The 20,001-nt window shown below is 42.9% G+C and overlaps 1 protein-coding gene across 1 annotated transcript in view; it reads right to left on the reverse strand.

Moving 5' to 3' along the window:
• Positions 1-4,598: 4,598 nt before the first annotated feature.
• MAPKBP1 (mitogen-activated protein kinase binding protein 1) overlaps positions 4,599-20,001 on the reverse strand; it is a 93,526-nt gene continuing 78,123 nt past the window's right edge. The window contains exons 21-31 of the mRNA XM_054400301.1: positions 18,359-18,507; positions 17,609-17,658; positions 16,873-17,109; positions 15,785-15,954; positions 13,988-14,133; positions 13,333-13,503; positions 12,348-12,426; positions 10,534-10,835; positions 8,695-9,756; positions 5,832-5,917; positions 4,599-4,892 (exon numbers count right to left, since the gene is read on the reverse strand). Coding sequence (XP_054256276.1) covers positions 4,599-4,892; positions 5,832-5,917; positions 8,695-9,756; positions 10,534-10,835; positions 12,348-12,426; positions 13,333-13,503; positions 13,988-14,133; positions 15,785-15,954; positions 16,873-17,109; positions 17,609-17,658; positions 18,359-18,507 — 2,746 coding nt within the window. The remainder of the gene's footprint in view (positions 4,893-5,831; positions 5,918-8,694; positions 9,757-10,533; positions 10,836-12,347; positions 12,427-13,332; positions 13,504-13,987; positions 14,134-15,784; positions 15,955-16,872; positions 17,110-17,608; positions 17,659-18,358; positions 18,508-20,001) is intronic.

Consider the following 20,001-nt stretch of genomic DNA (forward strand, 5'->3'; position numbering starts at 1 on the left):
CGGGGAGGGGAGCCTCACAGTGCAAAAAAAAAACCCAACAAACGACTTTTATTATTACCTTTTTCAAAAAAAAAAAAAAAAAAAAAAGGACATTTTAAAGGATTATTTTACCTAAAGCCAAAAGTATAAAAACACACATTTATAAATAAAGCAGGAGGGATTTGTTGTTGTTGTTTTGGTGGGGGGTTTTTTAAGGGGGGAAGGAAAAGGGTAGTGTTGGAGAACCCAGGTGAGGAGTTGCCTGCCTTGAGTGCAGGTAAGACATGCAGAGTGGACATGGCTTAATTCTTAACACTGCTGCCCCACGCATCTCCCCTCCACACGTTACAGCAGGTCACCCACATCAACACAGCCCCAGCAGCCCCCGGTCTGACATATGGGACGTGCAGTTTGTACCCAGAGAAGGAAGCACCTTCTCACCCAGGGGCTGCTTAGGAGACCTGTCTATTATTTTAATGAGGTTTTTGTCATTTAGTATCCTGGATGCTACACATCCAACAGGATGGGGGGGGGAGACACCGTATACATGCATCAATTTACCAATGGTGTTTAAATACCTGTATTTCGTTTTTGTCTTATATATAACTATATACATATTCTTTTTTCTAAAAAAAAGATCAAGTTTGCACGTTTCTACTCCCAGAAAGAAATGTCCCAATTCCTCTGAGATATGATGAAGTCTGGGAAATGGGGGATTGGGGAGGGGGCTCCAGTAAGGCCTGCCCCAACCATTGCCTGGGAGGTCCCACAGAAAGTAGAGGACAACCTGAGAGAGGAGGTGGAGGAAATGCAGACTCCTATACTCACGTCTCCTGGTGCTACTGAGGGATGGAGAGGAGGAAAGGGTTACCTGTCAGCTGAAGAGAACAAAAAAAAAAAAAAGAAAGAAAAAACAAACAAACAAAAAACCCAACCCAAACAAACAGAAAGAGTTTGGTACCCTCTCAGGTTGCAGCCCATCCTACTGCACCAAGAGCGAACCAAGGATTGAACAGGCAAAGTAACACTATTTACAAGATGGGAAAAAAACCCCAACAAGTATCCTTATTTTGATGAGGAATGTTGGATTTGAGGGGACTAAATGTACGTAAAGAGGATTGGTAGATTCAAATTATTTTTTTAGGCTTTATGTTAAACAACTTGTTCTAAAACAGGTGTCCGGTTGTGCCTATGCAAACACACACACAAACCAGTAAGTGGGATAGCCTCAAGTCTATTACCTCCTCTCACAAGCCCCTTAACTTCCCAGGCAGTAACCATTCAGTATTTCTCTGCCTGGTCCAATGGACAGCCTGTGGTGAAATATATTCACAAGGTGCAATAAAATGTAACACATTTGCGTTCTCTTTGTTCTGTAAACTAGGTTTTTTAGGAGTATTTCCTACTGCCAGCAATAGGAAGTTAGAAGAGAAGAATCCCTTATATCAGTCTCAAATTATAAAGAGCAACACTACCTCCTCAGACCTCTCAGCAACAAACTTGTGGCATCAGCACCTCCTTTACTAGGCTTCTACTACTCAATTTGTAACATCCAAGCCTTGAGCAAACAGCTCACGACTACCATTTTAGAAGAAATAGTTGCCCAGAGGACAGCAAGCAAAGAAACAAGAGGCTCAGTAGGACATATTTAAAACACAACCCCTTCCAATTCGTTCTTCAATTACAGATCACCATCTCAGTCTTAAATCTACTTTCCTGAAGCCTTTCTGTACTATATCCTTCACAGGTATTGGCCAAATGATGTTCCTCAAGCCAAGACCATCTCTACTTCTACTCTGTTTTCCAAAGTGTTCTACATATACTATTCTAATTTTAAACTACACAACCATCCTCCCACCGATCCACTTGCCCAACACTTCTCTTACCATCATTCTGATGCGATTTTACCTCTGGTTTCTTGTATGCAGCTGTGATCACAAGCAAAATCCATTCCAAGTAGCAAAAGCCACTCTGATAAGCTTAAAAATAAGACTTGCTTCATCCAACTCATTTTCAAGGAGCTTTGTTTCATATCTCCAGGCCAGCTTCACTGGTTGTTGCTCTTTACCTTAATGGGAATTTCATTCTTGCCACTGGCTCTTCTATATCACCTCTGACTCTTTTTGCCACTACCTCAAAGTTTAAGTTATAAAATGGAATAAATTGCACAGGGAAGTAATATAAAGGACCCTCAAACCTTTATCACCAGTACCAAAAGGTACCTGGGTTGAAGGGATTATTATTTTACCTGAGTGTCTTGTGATCCCAGTACAGCAAGACATTTCCTGTATACTAGGACATATGTTCACAGTCTGAAAGTGGAGGAACTAGTCACCTCAAAAGCAAACTTGACCCACACTAACTCCATCACAGACCAAACATGACTGACATCATACATTCCACTCACTGCATCTCCAGCACACCTTTCCACCCAAGGAAGCTGCCAGAAATGTCCCCTCTGGTTTTCAACTTGCCTTCCTCTGCAAAACTTGTCTGTGCAAGAGAAACAGCCCATGGGACTGAGCACATCAGCTGATTCAGCGCAGTGCAAAGCCAAGACAGGACTAGAAAATAACACGTTTTAAAGTTTCAGTACAAGCCCATGGAAGGAGAAGTTAGCCAGGACACCTGAAACATGATTAGGTAGATTTAAACTACAGGCAGAAACAGGTGGAAAGCTCTCAAAGTGCTCCCACAATGCCAAGTCCTGAAGCGCTTGGCAGTGTGATCAACCAGCAAGCCTGTTGGAGGGAGAGTGAGAACTGCAGATTATTCAGCCTTGGAATTATTCATGAGAAATAGGTCATTTTACACAAGTCTGGACAGCCCAGTAGAAAAGAAGGCTGCACTGCAGATCTCCAGTCACAAAAAGAGAAGACAACAGACCACATTTCCAGGTGCCACAGGGTTTCAGCCAGCCAGGAAGGTAAAACGAAAGAGAATGGCTTCAAGCCTGTAATCTGTGGAACCAAGTGATGCAGCCTGGCTGCCATGGAGTGACTCTCCCACCACAAGCTTGTTGCTTGCATTAGTTTTATAAACCGGGATCACACTGCTCTGCCTTAAAACAAATACAAGACAGATTGGAGATGGAGGAAGAAATAAAGCATTTTGTGTACTGTCCCTGTTGTGCAAAGGAATGGGAGTACAGGGGAAGGTGCTAAAGAATTTCATTGGTTTTAAATCTTTTTTTCTTAGCTTATCATTGATCAAAACCGCATCACTGGACAGTTGCAAGCCACAACAAACACAAGTTAGCATGGCCTTAGAGAAGCTCCACAGGGTAAAAAGAGTATTGCACACACAAATGCAAGAAGGGAAGATTTTCTGTCTCCCAGACCAGAAATTAATGAAAAAGCTAAGAAGCTGGGGCAGGGGAAATGGTGGTAATCACATGCCAAAATATCCTGTTCGAAGTTCTGGGAAAACCATTTTCTGTAAGTAGTTGAAATAATTTTACAAAAGATAAGAGAATCTCAGCTTTCTTGGGATGCAAATATTGTCTGCCTGGAAAAGCAAGAAGAAAATATTTTCCTATCACAGTGAAAGAAACAAATGACATGGATGAGCCATTGTACTGAAGAACTCTCAAATCAAAGAGATGGAAAACATGTTCTTCATGTCACTTCTCAACAAATAATTCATTATCCCACAGTTCCCAGTGATGGCAACACCAAAGTCAATAGCCAATTCCTAATCATGAAAGGTAGCTGAAACAAACTTTCATGTTTGCATCTAAATCACATTTTTAAAATGTCTGCAGAAAACCCAGTCAGAAGGATCAACATAACATCACAAATTCCAGATTAAAAATATCACTACTGAATTCACAAAGTAATCTCCAAAGCACGGTCCAAGGGAAGCAGACCCTTCCCCGGGAGGTGAATGCAGATAAAATACAGTGTGGGGACTGTCTTGAAACAAGAGAAAAGAAAACAGGGTTGTCATGACAGCAGAAGGATTACTCCAGGTAACAAAACTAAGGCAGGAAAAGAAAGAACAGCAAGACAAGCTTTAAGTGGAAAACAGTTCGTTAATTGCACAGACACTCCAGCCTGTCTCCCTCTTGGGGGTTTAAAATACAGAGATTGTTTCTCGCTGGGATAGGGCAAAGGGATTGACAGTTTTTGTTAAAGGACAAAGATAACAGCCACTAACGTGACACAGAGCAACAGTCAGAAAAATAAATTAATAAATAAACCCATTAGAAGTCTGCTTCTTGATTCTCACAAAGCCTTGGAGAAGAAGGGATTGGCTTCACTTGGATGCCTTTGTTTTTAATCAGCAGCTCAGAATTTCTTGGATAAACTGGATTTTCTTTGTTCCTTTAGGTGCCATACATCCTGACCTCCTGGCTATGAAGAAATTTCAAGGCAATTTCTCCAAACTCCTCTTTCAATACTTTGTCTAGAGACAGGAAGTTGAAGACAACTGGGGAAAAACTATTAAAATTGTGGCCAGCACACTGCTAAGAATTGGACAAAGTCAGTTGCAGGGGCATGAGGAAATCAATTTAAAATGGTCTCCCCACCAGCCCTAGACCAGTGCATCAGTCTGAAGCTCTCTCTGTGGTCCTCTTCTTGGGATAATTTCTGTGTGTTCACACTCAAAAGCCACCCTTAGAGTTTTTTGTCCATGCGCCGTTCCACAGCTTGTAGCAAAAGCTCCGAGTACTGTTCCAGCAAAGCTAGCGTCTGCTCATCTCCCAAACTCTTGGAACTCGGTAGATTGGCACCACATCCTTCATTCAGTGGAGTAGTGGTATCTTGTGGCTTTTCCATCACCCCCTTAACCTTTGGAAGCTCTTCCTCATCCTTCAAAGAGTCCAATTCTTTCTTCATTGAGGAGAATGTTTGTGTCAGGAGGCCTGCTATTTTATCTTTGTCAGTAGAAGACTCTGTATCATTTAACACCTGGAAATAAGAAAAAGGAAAATAAAAAAGCATTTGGGTTTATGTATAACACCAAACAAGTGGGTTTAGGCCCTTGATGTAAGTGGAGCCATGAAGACTTGCAGACCATTCAAGTGCCCTTTTCTTCTCCATTCGAGACTGTCAATTTAGTCATATAATGAGGCATGCATCCAACAGTACTAGTCACGCAGAATCCAGAGGCATTACTACAGTAGGGCAAAGATGTCATGCACATTTTCAGGCAGTGTTCCCCTTTTAGGTTCCTCCTTATATATAAGGAAGTGTTCTGTTTCCCAGATGCAGCACAGGGCTACAGTCTCCTTTTCTTTCTGCCAGATGCAGCTGGTCGCAGGAACGCAGCAAGGTCAGAGAGCTAATGCAAGCGCTAAGGCCAGAGCTACAGAGGCCCATGGGGCAGAAGCAAGCTGTAGAAAGTTTCAGGCTCATTGCAGGAGACTTGGCAGATCAGTGCTAAGCAAGGGAATAAGAAGCTGCCTTCCTGCTCTACACGTAACTCTGGTCTGGCAGTGAGAGGGACAGGCAAGCGACTACATGCTCCCTCTCACAGCTGGATTCCCATGGTACCTTTCATTTGCTAATCCTTTACCCAGGCATCAAAGACAGAGAACAGATGGGGATAATAAAACTTAAAGCTCCTCCAACATTTCATCTCTCTGAAGCACCGTATAAATATTAACTAATTCCCTAATACCCCTCTGAAAAAGACAGCATACTGTTATCTTCAGTTTACAGATAGGCTAAACAGACTGAAAAGGGAATTGATGTGCTCAGAGTACCACAGCAAGCCACTGGAAAATCCAAAAGTTGGAAATCAGGAGCTTCTGCCTGTCCAGCTCAAGCGTAATATGCAACCAAGTGGACAAGCAGCAGCACGTGTATTTGATGGCTGTGACAAAGGCCATGCCTGAGGCCACTCACCATGCGGTAGAGATGCATGGCCCTGCGCATGCTGTCCTGGAGCTCGGATACCACGTGCTCACACTGCTCCACGCTGATGCACGACTCTGAAGGGGAGGAGAAAATAAAAAACCAAACTAAGGCATAGACATGCTCCAATACCTGCAATCTAGCAGGTGGGTAAGAAAGCTTTTTTTTTTAAATACATCTTTGGAAGACCATGTGCACACAGTTATTCAATGGTTAGGACTGGTTTGAGCTAATCATTAAACAGGCAAGCTCTACATGAGCTTTCCTTCATACTGCCTTGAGTTACACCTTGTTTAAACATTCCTGTTTTCCCTGGTTTTAGCCTTTCCAAAGTCAGCAATAGTTTTTCTCAGGTGGCACATTTTTGTTACAGTCAAGGACAGCTGCAGATCACTCATGTCATTCTCCATTATAATTAAATTCAAGTTCAAATAAAGGCTTCCAGTGACAAAAGGCACTGACCTGACAGCCTCTAACTTAACCTCCACCTAGTCAGAAATCTACATTCTCCCCTTCATGCATCCTTTCTGAACAGTGTGCAACCAAGCACTGAGGATGAAGGATTATAGTGAATTATTACAGTGCTGTCTAGTGAGGACTGAGCTCTAGGGGAGTGCTGACAAATAAATTCAGTCACAACAGAATCACATTTCTGAGCAACCCAGGACATGCACTGCTGATACACTGGAATTCAAAAATCAGAAATAAAAGCAAGCAACTAAAGGACACCATCTTCTGTGTGCCCTCATTAGATATTATCTCCAAAGCATCAGAGCTGAAGGCCTGCAAAGTTTCAAGAAAATAAGCTCTTTCATGAGTTAGACATAAACCACAAAGACAGACACACACACGCACACACACACAATCTGCAGTTATCTTCAAACTGCAAAGGCCTGAACAAAGGCCATCTGATTTCCTTCGGTTACCTAAAAACAAAACTTGGTTGCATTAGCACTATTATTTCTGCAGTTTCAAGAATATCACCTTTGAACAGCCTGGAGGGGACCTTAACTAATTTTATGAATACATCTACATGAAGTAGAAACAAATACAGCTGGAAAAACATCTATTCATACATAAACAAACACATCTAGAAGAACAAAGGGACATGAACAAATCCTTCCACTGCATTTTTTTTTTCCCAGATCACCCAGTCTGGTAGAGTTTGAGCATAGTGGGCTTCGGTAGAGTCCAAGAATCTTGCCTTTTTCCCCCCTCCACTGTTATTTATTTATTTATTTTGCTGCTCCCCTCCTCCTCTCTTTTTGTTTTAAACTCAGCTGCTTCTTCTCATGAGTGTTCCCAGAATTTCTCCACTGATCATGCTTTTTATGCTGGACTACAGCTCTGTGAGCTGCAGCCTGGAGAAAGGTCCCAAAAATGACACAAATGCTTGTGGTAATAGGCATTTTCTGCCTCTCAGGTGTGCAGAGCAGAGCTCTTCAGAAACCAGCAGAGAATATGAAACACAGCACCAGTATTAAGCACTTCTACAGCCTTTTAAGTGTAGATGTCAAAATGGTTTAACAAAAACAGTTAAGTTCCTTTATCTACAGCTGTTATACAGGCAGGAAAACGGACGGACATGAACGTTAAGTGGAAACCCAAAGTCACAGAGCAAGTCAGAAGCAGAACAGGTCTCTGTCAAACCTATAGTTTTAATCTAAACTGCAAAATAAAAATATTCACTTCTGGGAAAAAAAATTGCTCTTTTTCTGCACTGTCTGTGCTAATTCTGCAAATATTTCTAGCAGCTGACCCAAACCAGTGCAATACATAGCTTGATTCTCAAGTCTAGAAGTGAAAATTCAGCTTAAGAGTAGACCCACTGAACAGCTACTTCTCCTCTATAAAATGTGATTCCACAGGTCCAGGCTGTACTTGCTGTTGGAGAAAACCTCACCCCTGGCGGGGCAGTGTCTGAAAGTATCAGATGCATTCCCTGTTCTACAAAGCAGATACCCTGTGGTACCAGAACACCAGGTCTCTCCAACAAACACCGTTTCTGCTTCACATAAGAGTGCTTCAATCTTAGGGTGTTTGATCCCTCCTTCTAGAAATGCAAAATAAAAATATCAGTGCACTGAAACCTGAATTATCCCCCTGCGATGCTTCAGTGCTGAAATGCTGTGCTTAGCCATTGTGGTGAATATCCTCAGATATGGATAAGAACAACTTAGCAAAAGAGACTGAAACCCATGGACTGTATAGCCCCTTGAGGGTACAAAGCATCAGTGCAGTGGTTAACATCCAGCTTCCCGCTGCAGAGCTCTCAGCCTAGTATTTCAGGAAGGAAGAGAAAACTTCCAGGTTCTGACCTAAAAAGTTGGAATGCTGTGGGACTAAATTGTGTGCTCTTTGCCACCAGAAGTTCTCCTGCCTTGAATGGCAAGATTTTCACTTCAGTTTGAAGTTACCTGCTAGTTTTCATTTGATTGGAGTACCTTAAACTAGGTCCTGCAACAGATCCAAGAGCTGCATGCAAACACTTCTGGACCCTACACACTTGTGCATTACCAAAGTGAAGCCTGAGCTGCCTGGCATAACTTCACTGTTATCTGTGCTTGCTGGGTTCAGCTAGCAGATGTTGGCCTACACCATCATGTGCTGGTCAGACTTGTTCTGAGAGGGACACAAGGCATGCAACCTACACACTTATGGGGATTTCCAGCACAACTGATTTTAGTATTGACCAGAAAGATGTTTGAACCCCTACGGGTAATTACAGGTACAACTGAAAACATGAGTGTTGAGGTCTACAAAACATTCAGCTAAAAATAACCTTCTGACATAAGACTCAGGAAACGGAAATTAAAGACGGAAAAAAAGATGTCAGGTTGAAGAAGTGTCTCACCATTGAGGGGATGGCTTATGGAACGAGACAGGTGCAGACAGGACGAGACAGGCCAGAAGCTGGACGTAAAGAAATGTGATGGGATCGTGAGGCGGTTCACAAAGACAGGAGACAGAAGGGGGAAGATAAGAGATGGATATCCATGCACACCTGAGACCTGTGCCGAGGCAGTTATAGATGTAGGAGACCTCGGCCTGATGGGGTCTAGTGGGCAAAGTCCAGGTTGGTTGTCTAGCACACAGCCGATGCCAGTGATCCTCTCCCTGCACCTGGGCAGTGAGCCCTCAGGAGACCTCAGGTGCCGGCCCTCTGCCAACTCCCTCAGTTTTGGATTAGTGACCCCTGGCTCATCCTGGCAACCTGTCCTTGAGACTGGACTCTCCACTGGGCTCTCCTTAGTAAGTCCTGTTGGGATCTCTCTATCAGGAACCAGAGACCCAGCAGTTTGACTCTCCCTCTTGGAGGCTCGCAACTCAGGAAAAGAGGGTTTCTTTTTACAGGCCCCAGCAGGTGACTGCGGAGACTGTGGCTCAAGCAGGGTTTTTGCTTTGGTAGTGGGTGAGAAGGAGGCCAGTGTTGGTCTATCAGGCAATGGCTTTGAAATATCAAGAATCAGATGTGCTCGGTTTGATGATGCCAACTTGCTGTGGAAGGACTTGGGAGAAGAGCAGTTTACAACTGGCTGAAGTGCTGGCTTCACCGGAGCATTTTCTTTCACTGGTAGTTTCATCTTCTCAGCATCTGCTGTGGAACTAAACTGTGTCTTCTCTACCACTGGAGGGCTAGTCCTCCCATCAGTCAACATTTCAGTGGGGCAACCAAGGTACAGATTTTCCCCTACAGATACACTCCTTGACATCTTAGCCCGGAAGCTGGTTGTAGGGTTCATGTAGGACTTCGGTTTTGCAGCCCTGACATCTTTGGCCAGCAGAGCACCAGATCCATCCATCTTCAACATACTGGCTGATAACACCCTGCAATTGTTAGGTCTGGGATCCTTCTCAACCACCAAAAGAGTCTGAGGACGCTGCTTGGCAGAAGGTATGACTCCAGGACCCTTATCTGTGAAAATTAAAGAGACAAACATACCAAAAATAGACGAGAGCCAGCACGGAATTCCAAAATCGGAAAGTAAAAAGAGCTGCTCCAGCCTACGGGCCTCAGCACCTGGAGAGGTGTACAGAACCACTCCTTCAGGTTAGGATCACCAAGCCTCCACAGCTTTCATTTTGCTCATCCCTCCTCCTGTTCACACATTGCTGCTTACCTGATGACAGAGAGACTTGCTCTGAAAAGTGTATGGCCAGAAGGCCTCAGACCACTGTGACTGTTAACTGAGAGGTCAGAGGAAGGAGGCAAAAACTTCTGTATGATTTTGCAGTGATAAAGTGTTTTTTTATTAAAAAAAAAAACCCTGAGTGCTTAGTGATGGTTCATGACTTGATTATTTCAGAAATGGAGTTCTATAGAGGGCATGGATATAGTAAGCTCCCTGTTACTTTCTCCTCCTTCCCTCTCTTCTCCCTCTCTCCTCCCTGCCCCAGGGACTTTCAGTCTTGGCCTGGAGCAAGCAAGAGAGAATTTCTTTACAAATAGTTCATTTCACTCCTGGCATTGCTCCTCCCACAGCTGCCAGACAAATATCAGACACCGATAATTAGGAGACCAGCATCTGCATTACAAATTAAAAATGCTCTTCCTTGACAGGGTGTTAGAAGACAGGCAAAGCCTGTAGCTCACAATGCAGAAAGACATAAGCTTAACTCAAACTGCTTCTCAAGCCCAAATCTCCCTGTTTCATTCCCGGATTTATGCCATCATTCCGACCTGTGTCCTTACCCTCATGAACGAGGTCGTGAACTGACTGTGCCTTTCTCATCACTGCATTTACAGGGCCTTCTGGGAAGGTCGCTGTACCCTGTTCAGGAGCCACACCAACTCTGCTGGCATCCAAAGCTGATTTGCGTTTTTTCTGAACATGAACAGCCCGATTTGAATTTGCAGTCTCCAGGAGCTGGCTGTTCTCCAAAGCATCACCAGGATGGCTGCTGCCATTTTTCAAGAGGTCTGTTGTAAACTGGGTCAGCATCTCGATGGGCTTTGAATCCAGTACCAGGTTTGATGAAGAGAGGGACAATCGTCTAGAGAACACGATAAAGACATTCCAGTTAAAACAAGTAAGTGTGTTGCCCTGCACAGGCTCATGCATGAAGCCAATTTCTCTGGTATAAAGAGCCCTTCCCTATCTGGATATTTTTAAGTCAAAACTAGTCTGTTAAGACTTCATTCTGCTCTACCCTGGAAGCAATGGTCTTCATTTGACCTTAGGCTGTGCGACTGCAAATACCATTGGGTCACTGTTTTCGGGGAGGACACTGTAAAAGGTGAAGGCAAAAGAGAAGGAAAAATTCCAGGCAGGGGGAAGACTGGGAAAACCTAAGTCAGGTCTTTTCTCTCAGCTCACCTTATGAACAATGGAATCTTTTCAATTCTAAGATACCCTGAGAGAAAGTAATTATATTACCCTAACATTATGAAAGAATAATTTCTAGGAAAGCTGGCCAGTGTCTTCAAGAGGAAAGCCTGATCTCCTCTTCCTCTCCACTTCAGACAAGTACAGTGGGGGCTTACCTCAGAAAAGGAAACTCTTTCAATCTGGCATGTTTAAACAGCTGAACAGATTAAAAGCCCAGAGGTTTTCATAACCTAAAACTACCTGTTAGGTGTATAGAGCACCAGTGACTTCCTTCACTCACCACTGCAACTCTCTAGAAGCTTACACAATAGCTAACCACTGTCTTCCCAAACATATGGTCCCAACAGGAGACAGATTAGGAGGCACTCCTGACTGCAGCAACAGCAGCTGAATACGGCCATGACAAAAAAAAATTCCCTAACACAGTGAATTTAGGCACGGTTGGTATCTCCTACACAATGGAATTAACTGGAGCTCAGATTTCAGGCTGTTATTTTAGAGGAATACAAAAGTATCTTTTGTTTCAAACATTTAAGAACCCAAATTAACAAAAATAATTACCCCAATTTTTTTTTCAGGTTTTTGTTGTTGTTTACCTTGTTGGGAATTGTTTTAAACAACAAGGGAAACAGCTTAGAGAGGCCTTTTGAGGTGCTTTAAGGTTAAGGGCATTTTTGGAAGAATAATATCCCCATTGGCCTTTGTATAAGACACCAAAGCACCCTGAGAAGACATGGGACTGAGAAACAAAGCTGAGTAAGAAAGGACTGTACAACAAAGGAAAAGTTGACAAGCCTACTTTCATTGTCCAAGCCGAATGAAATGCAAAAGAATAAACAGAGCATAAACAGTGAGGAGTAAATTAGATGATTAGCAATCCCCTCCAACTTAGTCAATCATGGCATTAATAAAGAAACAATTTAGCATATTATTGAAAGAGGAAAAAGAACAAAACAACACTGTTTTAGGAAGAAAGAGAAGGGCTAAAGTGGTACAGGATGGCCTGTCCAAATCACCAGGATCCGCCTGCAGCTGGCCAGGTGATGTGCTAGCACTTTCCTGTGCCAGGCACACCAAGGCAAGAAGTTTGCTCAACTATTTTGACCCAGGGCCCAGCACAAGACCTGCTCACACCAGTAAAAATAGACAGAAACACTCAAAACAAGCAAAACCATACCTGAGAGCTGGGGACTGGGAAAGAAAGCGAGAGGAAATGCTGAGGTTATCAGTTCTTTCCAGATTTCTACATGAGCCACCTAAAAATTTGGGTTAAAGTAGAGAGAAAAAGGGAGCAGTTTAGTTACAAGCATTCTGATGCACATTTTCTTACCACAGCAACTATCAAATGCTCCCCCATATCCAACAGGGTTTTTGGAGTTAAAACCACAGAGAATGAGATAATTTCATTGTTTTTGCCTTTTCTTTTCTACTTAAATTACTCTGCCTTAAACTGCCACTCTCCCTAATGGTACGCCTCCTCCTTTTTCACTTCCCTTTGTGTCCTATCCTGCCTGTAGGGCTGTGAGGCACTGGCTTCAAGAAGAAAACAAACCAATCAACGGGGAAAAGGAAAACCAAACCAAAACATGAAAGAAAAAAAAAAAAAAGAAAAAACAAAGAGAAAACTGAAAACTCACATAGATATTGCTGCCTGCAACCATCATCGATTCTAAAAAGATACGCTTTGTTCTGGAGTTGGTCCATAGAGACTAAACAGCTTTGCCACTCTGATGTCTCTCTCATTCTCTCCCTCCACCCAGCATTTCAGCCTTTTCTTTTGTGACATTTGTTATGCCTCAAAGTACCACTAGAGGCCACTAAATGTCACCTCCAGGAGGGGGTGAACACAGTTAATACCTTTATATACAGCAGGAAAAAATAGCCCGGGCAGAAGAGAACAGCTCTAAAGGATTCCAGGGGCAGTATTAACCCAAACTGACACAGGCCCCAGTCTTATTCACACAAACTTACACACAGACTAATGGAGTTAGCAGATGTTGTTCTTCTTCAGGCCTCGCTACACTGGTTCCCCATTTTTGCTCCCTCATACACACCCCCCCACTCACAAAAGCCTAGCAGAACGTCTAGCCTGGTTTGATTTATGCAGGGCACAAATTTGGAGTGACCTCACAAAGTCCACCCACTGAGCAAGATAGCTGTACCTTTTCCATCAGTGCTGCCCAGGGTCCCAAAATGCTGCTTGAGGAACTTTTCCTGATCAGGTGTCTGGGGAATTTCTCCTTCAGGCACGCTAGTACCCACATCATCCTCTCCTTCCTCTCCCTCCAGATCTGAGATTCCATCCACACTTAGAGGCTCGGTGCTCTCAGAATCTGGGAAAAGACAGAAAAACCCCCAAGCCTGTAATAGCATAACCACAGCAACATGAGCCAGGTAAAGAAGTAAATAAATAAATTCATCAGAGATGCTAAATCAAACTTAGAATTTTAAAGCAAAAGCCAGTCAGCATTAAGTGTAATTCTCTAATTTCCATATCCCACAAACAGCATAGCCTAAGGGATAATCAATACTAAACGTGTCTCCTTACCTATCAAGAAAGCCACAGGTACACAAGGGAAGTGCTATTTAACCAACTCCTGCTTCTACAGTGGCTTCACTGAAGTGCCTGGTCAAATGCACCAGAATCCTTACAGCAACATTAGCAAGACTAACACTGTGACCTCAGTGTAGCTCATCAAGAGGATCAAGAATTACAGGTCAAGGTAGCTACTGATAAACATGGCACAGAACCATTACAGCAAGTTTCTGCACTGTTTTACATCACATAAGGACATTTATAATGTCTTTGCACCTTACCTTCATTTGGATGATCTGGGCTGGACAGGCGACTGCTGCTGTAATCTACAGAGCAGGCACTGTCAGGACTGTGTTTGTCTGGGCATCCATTGCTGTGATAACCTCTACTTAGCTTCCCATGGGGCAATGCTTTTACCTGGAACTCACTACAAGAGAGACAGGAAATGTACAGCACTAGAAGAGATATTTGTTTTGCATGTAAAGAAGCACATTCTAACTTTAATAAGGCCTTACCTGTGTTAGTAACACCTTGACTATAAAAGTAAGGTTTTAAAGAGAAAAAGAAGTTCGTTTCTCTCATCATTATACAGTACATTTTTTGCATTTCATTAAGCTTGGACAGTGAAGTCTCAAGGGGACTGTCTGACTTCCTGAGTGTTGCCACTTTCCCAGGATCACCAGGCACCAGCACAGAACTGTCCTGGCTTCATTTCCAGCACAAGTGAGGAATAAACATAGAGGTCCACATAATGAAAAAGGGACTAAAACCAGCCTGTACCAAGATAGAAACTCCAGTTTGCCATAGATTTGTAAACTCTAAGATATTATTTTTTTTCATCTTTATGATCTGGTTCTCTGGGTAACTTCTGTGTTGCATAACACAGAAGAATCTGGGTTTGAGCTAGATTCATTTACTGAAGAATGTAGTACAAATATACAGTATTGCAGGGCAGGTTTCCTGATTTCTGTTGCCATTTCATGAGCCTTATTTCATTAAACATTCTTTTGCCTGATGCCTAAGGATCTCAGTTTTCTACTTTATAAAACACTTCGGTTTCAGATGTTCTCCAACACAAGGTAGGATGCAGAAGGCACTCAACAGAACTGAACGGCAATCACCACTGGCAGCTTGCAAGCCCTGTATGCTTTGGAATGTGTCCAGTCCGTAACCAACATCATCAGAGAGCCTCCCTTTCTTACATGATGGAGCAGCACATAGGCCTGCTCTGTCCAAATGTTATCATAATAAAATTTAAAATCTAAATAAAGAGAAACTGGGAGAAACCTAGCAGCTTCAGCTGCAAAATCTTGGCATGCACTGTTGCATAAAAGCCTGTCTAAAGCTATCAGCCCACTCCTTGTAAGAGAGCAGGAGGAGACACAGGAAATTAAACAGCTATTAGTATCAGGTTAAGAAGGGAAGGGAGATTCAGGGAAGGAAAAAAAATAATGGAGCACATAATGAAACAGAAAATTAAGTGAGGTAAACTAAAACAGAAGAAACATCAGAGGAAAAAAAAAAACGCCTCCATTGTCTCCAGTGCCCTTTTCAATTCCATCTGTCTCACACAAGCTGTTTATTTCCCACAAAAGGGTCATCACATACTACATTTGTTAAATTCTTGCCCCATTACATTTGAAATTGTCCTAAGTAATAATGTGCTGTCATTTCTCCTGGGTAGACATTTCACTGCTTTGTAGAAGTCACTGCTGGGTAGTTTTTCAGTTCTCAAGTTTTCCCTTGCTTATTTCAATCTGGATAAGGGAGAGAGCAAAAAGGCTGCTCCCAAGTTGTTTATTCAACAAACCACCCCACCCCTCCCCCAAAAAAACCCAAAACCAAAAACAAACTTGGAGGAGGCTGCTCATGTGCTGTTTCCTCAGAGGAAAGACTATTTTAATAGTGCCTTCTTAGCTTCAGATTCCTTTAGCGTCAGGCTGGCATAAAACCCTCAACTAAACACGTCTGGCATCAATCAGGCAGAGTATGTCAACTCATCCAAGTTACCACACAAGCTGTAAGCAAACTAAACCAGAAACATCTAAGCCATGCACTGCAGAGAGTTTATATTTAACCTGCTTGTGTCTGTGGGATTGATCTCATCTTGCTCAGGGTAGATTACACACTCCTCACTCTCAGAAGGCTCCAGTTCCTGAGAGAAAATCCCCTCTTCACAAGGAACAAGCTGGATCACTTGGGGTCGCACACAAGATCGATTATCTTGGGGAGGTATTGAGCTGCCAACCTGGTTTTAAAAGAGAGAAAATGAGACATTGTCAGGGAAAAGAGAGAAAATGAGATATTACCAGTGTCTTTCCCTTAAGGCATGAAGTGCTGTGCAGAAATTATGCATTACAGCACAGAACATGATCAGAAAACACAGCACTCCTATGCCTTTCCTGTTCTTTATTTACTAGCCCTGACAAACTCCTGATGTAGTTTCCTGTTGTGTTTCCTGTTTGCAGTCCCCTAAAATTCTCTGGTAAAGTACTGGGCTCCCTATCCTTTGACCACACATCAGGAGCATAAGACATGTGGCAGAAGGTTCTACCATTACCATTTATAGACAGATGAGACAGTCTGTGGGCCACAGCTGAAAAACACTGACTTACTGCATGCACAAACCTAATCCTCTCTCAGTCAAACAGTTATAAAGAAAGGAAAATCTCTAATGTTGGCCACAGGGACAGACTGCTACTGTGAAACAGGCACTAGCTTTCTGAGGTATGAGCGTGCTTTACTTGCTGTGACTCATCAGTACAAAGATTAAAGAGAACCTGATAACCATATGAGCACCATTTCAATGAAAAATGGTCCCCTGCAGAGTGAGCTAAGAGGGACTCAGGTACACAACTGTTATTTCAAGCTCGAGTTCTCAGTTTGTTTTTGCTATAAAGAATCAAAAAGCTAAACGAAAATATGAAGTTATCCCCATCGTTGGAATGAAACCTTGATCCCATATGGGTCTGCTGTGGCAGAGTCACACATTGCAGGAGTACTAACAACAAAAGAGTTATCTAAACGAGTTTCTCAGAAGGCATTTAGAGTCAGCTCTAAAGATACAAAGAACAGCATCAGGTAGCAATAAACACAGGTGATCAAACAGAAGCAGGACAGGTGCGCTCAGAGTAGGTTCACCTCCTCAGAGTAGTACTGCCCTTACTTTGTTGATGTTTACAGGAAGGTCTGCCTGTTCTTCTCTGTCATCCCCATTGCTGTTTTGAGACAGCGAGTCTCTGCTTGGAGAACGGGAAACAGAGAAAGACTCCAGCTGGCGCAAGTCAAGCATGGATTTCACGGTCATCTCGATGCTGCTGCTCGGCTGGGACCAGCGCCCGCGCTGCCGCGGCATCTTGCTCATAGCTGCCTCCGAGCGCTGGATCGCTGCTAGCTCTTTGGCCTGAAGGAAATTGAAAGACAGTCTTAGGGACTGAGTTCTGGCAATGGGAAAACAGGAGAGAAAATACAGGACCCACAGAAAAAAACATCATAATGTCCACCTCCACAAAAGTCCCAAAGCCCTCTGTGAAACAGCTTAAAGTTCCTCCCTTAAGCATAAAGTATCAAGTACAGATGATACTTCTGTTGCTGCTTCTTGCAGGACTAAACATTTAAATGCCCATCTTGGATCCAAGTATACCATCAGCTTCAGCACCACATGAGATTCAGCCCAGAAATTGAAGAGGCAAAAGCAAGGAAAGATACCAACGCAAAAATCCCAAGTGAAGCTGTCTCTTAAACAAGGCTCTATTTTGCCACCCCCACATTTCTCTTCTCAATGGTTTCCCACCACAGCTACACCTTTCCCAACAGTGTAAATGAAGTTTTCACTCTCCATGAGAATTTCTTTTCCAGTTTCCCCATGACAAGAAATACAATTTGAAGGTCTAGCAACTCACCCTCCTCATTTCCCAATGGGAAAGGCTTCTGGAGAGGGTAAGGTCTGGATCTGAAAAGGAGAAAAGATATACAGTTAGTTGACATCCTTGGCTATCAGTACATCTTTTTAAAGCCCTCTTGCCTCATCTCTCCTCAAAGACAGCATATATACCTTTGGACAGAAGACCACTGCCCACACATGCTTTCCGACAAACTACCAAATCATTGGTATCAATCTTTCAAAGGAACCGTACTGTTTATGTAAGATTTTCATGGACTTAGCAGATCTATTGCAGAACACCTGCTCACAGTGCAGTGACCCACCAAAGGCTTGGGAAAAAACCCTGCCCCAATACACTACTACCATCTGTAGCAAAAACACCTCATATTAGTAACAGTAATCTCTACTGTAAGTTTTACCAGACATCTCTAGAACCTTGCATAGGATCGCTTTTGGCTTCTATGGAATTCTAATAGCTTGTAGACACAAACCCAGGGCACTAATTCAGTATTTCTTTGGCTAGCTTGAACTAGTAAGAAACCTGGCAATTTAACAACTACATTCCTAATCAGAGACCTCCAAAGTGTATCCCTCTTCAGATACAGGAACGGACAACTCCACATTAGTCATTGGTGTTTATCTACCCATTTCTGCCTTGGTCTTTCATCTTCTGTCCTTCTGTCTTGCTATATATAAGCCAGTGTCATTCATCTCCCCACTTCCCATTCATCCCATTTTTTCTCCAAGTCTGCCCCTCTTCCCTTCATACCTGAGTCTCTCTCAGTGTTGCAGTTGGACTGAATATGGAAAGACTGCAACCCACGCAATTCATCTTCATCATTCCCTTCGTCTTCACCATCCTTGTCGCTGTCTGATGAGAGTGCAGGCACGGAAGTCAGAGCAGAGATGGATTCACGCCTGGGAGGCAGGAATTGGAAGGAGTATTATGGTCTATCTCAAGAATTGCCCACCATTTCAATCCTTACACCAGGTGGTTCTTCACCTTCTCTCCATTCACACTCAGGAAGCTGCCTCAACTCTCCCAAACTGCCCTTGCTCTACCAAAACCCATCTCTGAGAAACAGGGCAAGTTCTGCATGAGGGTGTGTAGAGTCAGACAGCAATCGTCTCACACATGTAGAAGGATGACAGAAACCAGAACAAAAGTAAATGAGTCTGTGAAAGTCAAATGGAATTAAAACTTGGTCTTCCACTTCAGGCCCTGCAAACTGATAAGATCAAGATGGCAGAACATATCTGAGAGGCAAATGTTCTACCCAGCCTTAAGCATTTCTTCTCTGGAACTGCTTTACACATCAAAAATGTCACAGAGATACTTCTTGTTTGACAACAATTTGGAATATGGTAAATTATCATGTAAGAGACAGGTTCACATCAAGGATTGCACCAGGCAGAACCTGAAGGCACAACCCACACACCATAAAAGCACCATGCTGTCTTTTTTAGCTTTCAGCCACAAGCAAAAATGTAAAACATACTGGGGGCAGCTCTTTAATCAAAGTAGATCAGAAAAGTGTTCCCACTCAGACCTCAGAGGCATACCCTGCATAGAATTCCCCAACACCAATCAAGGTACTTACCAACACCAAACTCTATCTTCCCTCTTTCTCCTTTCCTTCTGCCCCTTCAGTCAACAGAACCAAATGAACTAACTCACTTTGGACAATAATTGAACAAAGAATCTCTAACAAATCAATCTGAGTAGTACCCACTCCACAGCCCTGAGCTACAGTGTCAAACTTATCATTAGTGACATTTTGTAGGGTATCATTGATGGGTGTTGAGTGCCAAGCATTATTCACAAAGTAAAAATAGCTCATCCACCAAATACAGAGCAGTCTGGCAAAGGACCAGCTTCTCCTGCAGCTAACAGATAGCAGGCACTATTGAAATGTGGCAAGAAGTAGTTCAGGTATTTTAATCTTTTCCCTTCCCATATAGTGACAGAACACTAATTTCCATTTGATTAAGAATGCTGAGCAAGAACTATGCTTTCAAATGAGCTTTGAGGTTTTCTGGCAAAAAGAGTGAAACAGGGAAGCAGTCTGCAGAATCCTTCAGTGAAACAGTTTTGTGTTGGGTTGTCCTCATCTACTTTTGACATTTGAGTTTGTCAGTCTCTTTATTTTTTTCTGCTGTCTCTTTCTGTGTCCATGTTGTCACTTTCAGATTCTTGTGTCTTAGCAGGGGATTATCAACAAAGTTCAAGCCCTGCAGTACATTTAAGGTTATGCCATGTTGCATCCCATGAGGTATATTACATTTATATATATGGAATATTAACCTTCTATCAGCAACTTCAACAGTTACTTCCATAGTTGCTTCTGCTTGTATTAATTATGGTTGGCTGAGGAGTTTATTGAGGAAGAAGTGTGGGACTATGAAACACTT

The sequence above is a fragment of the Indicator indicator genome, chromosome 4 (assembly GCF_027791375.1).
Source record: "Indicator indicator isolate 239-I01 chromosome 4, UM_Iind_1.1, whole genome shotgun sequence".
NCBI lineage: Eukaryota > Metazoa > Chordata > Aves > Piciformes > Indicatoridae > Indicator > Indicator indicator.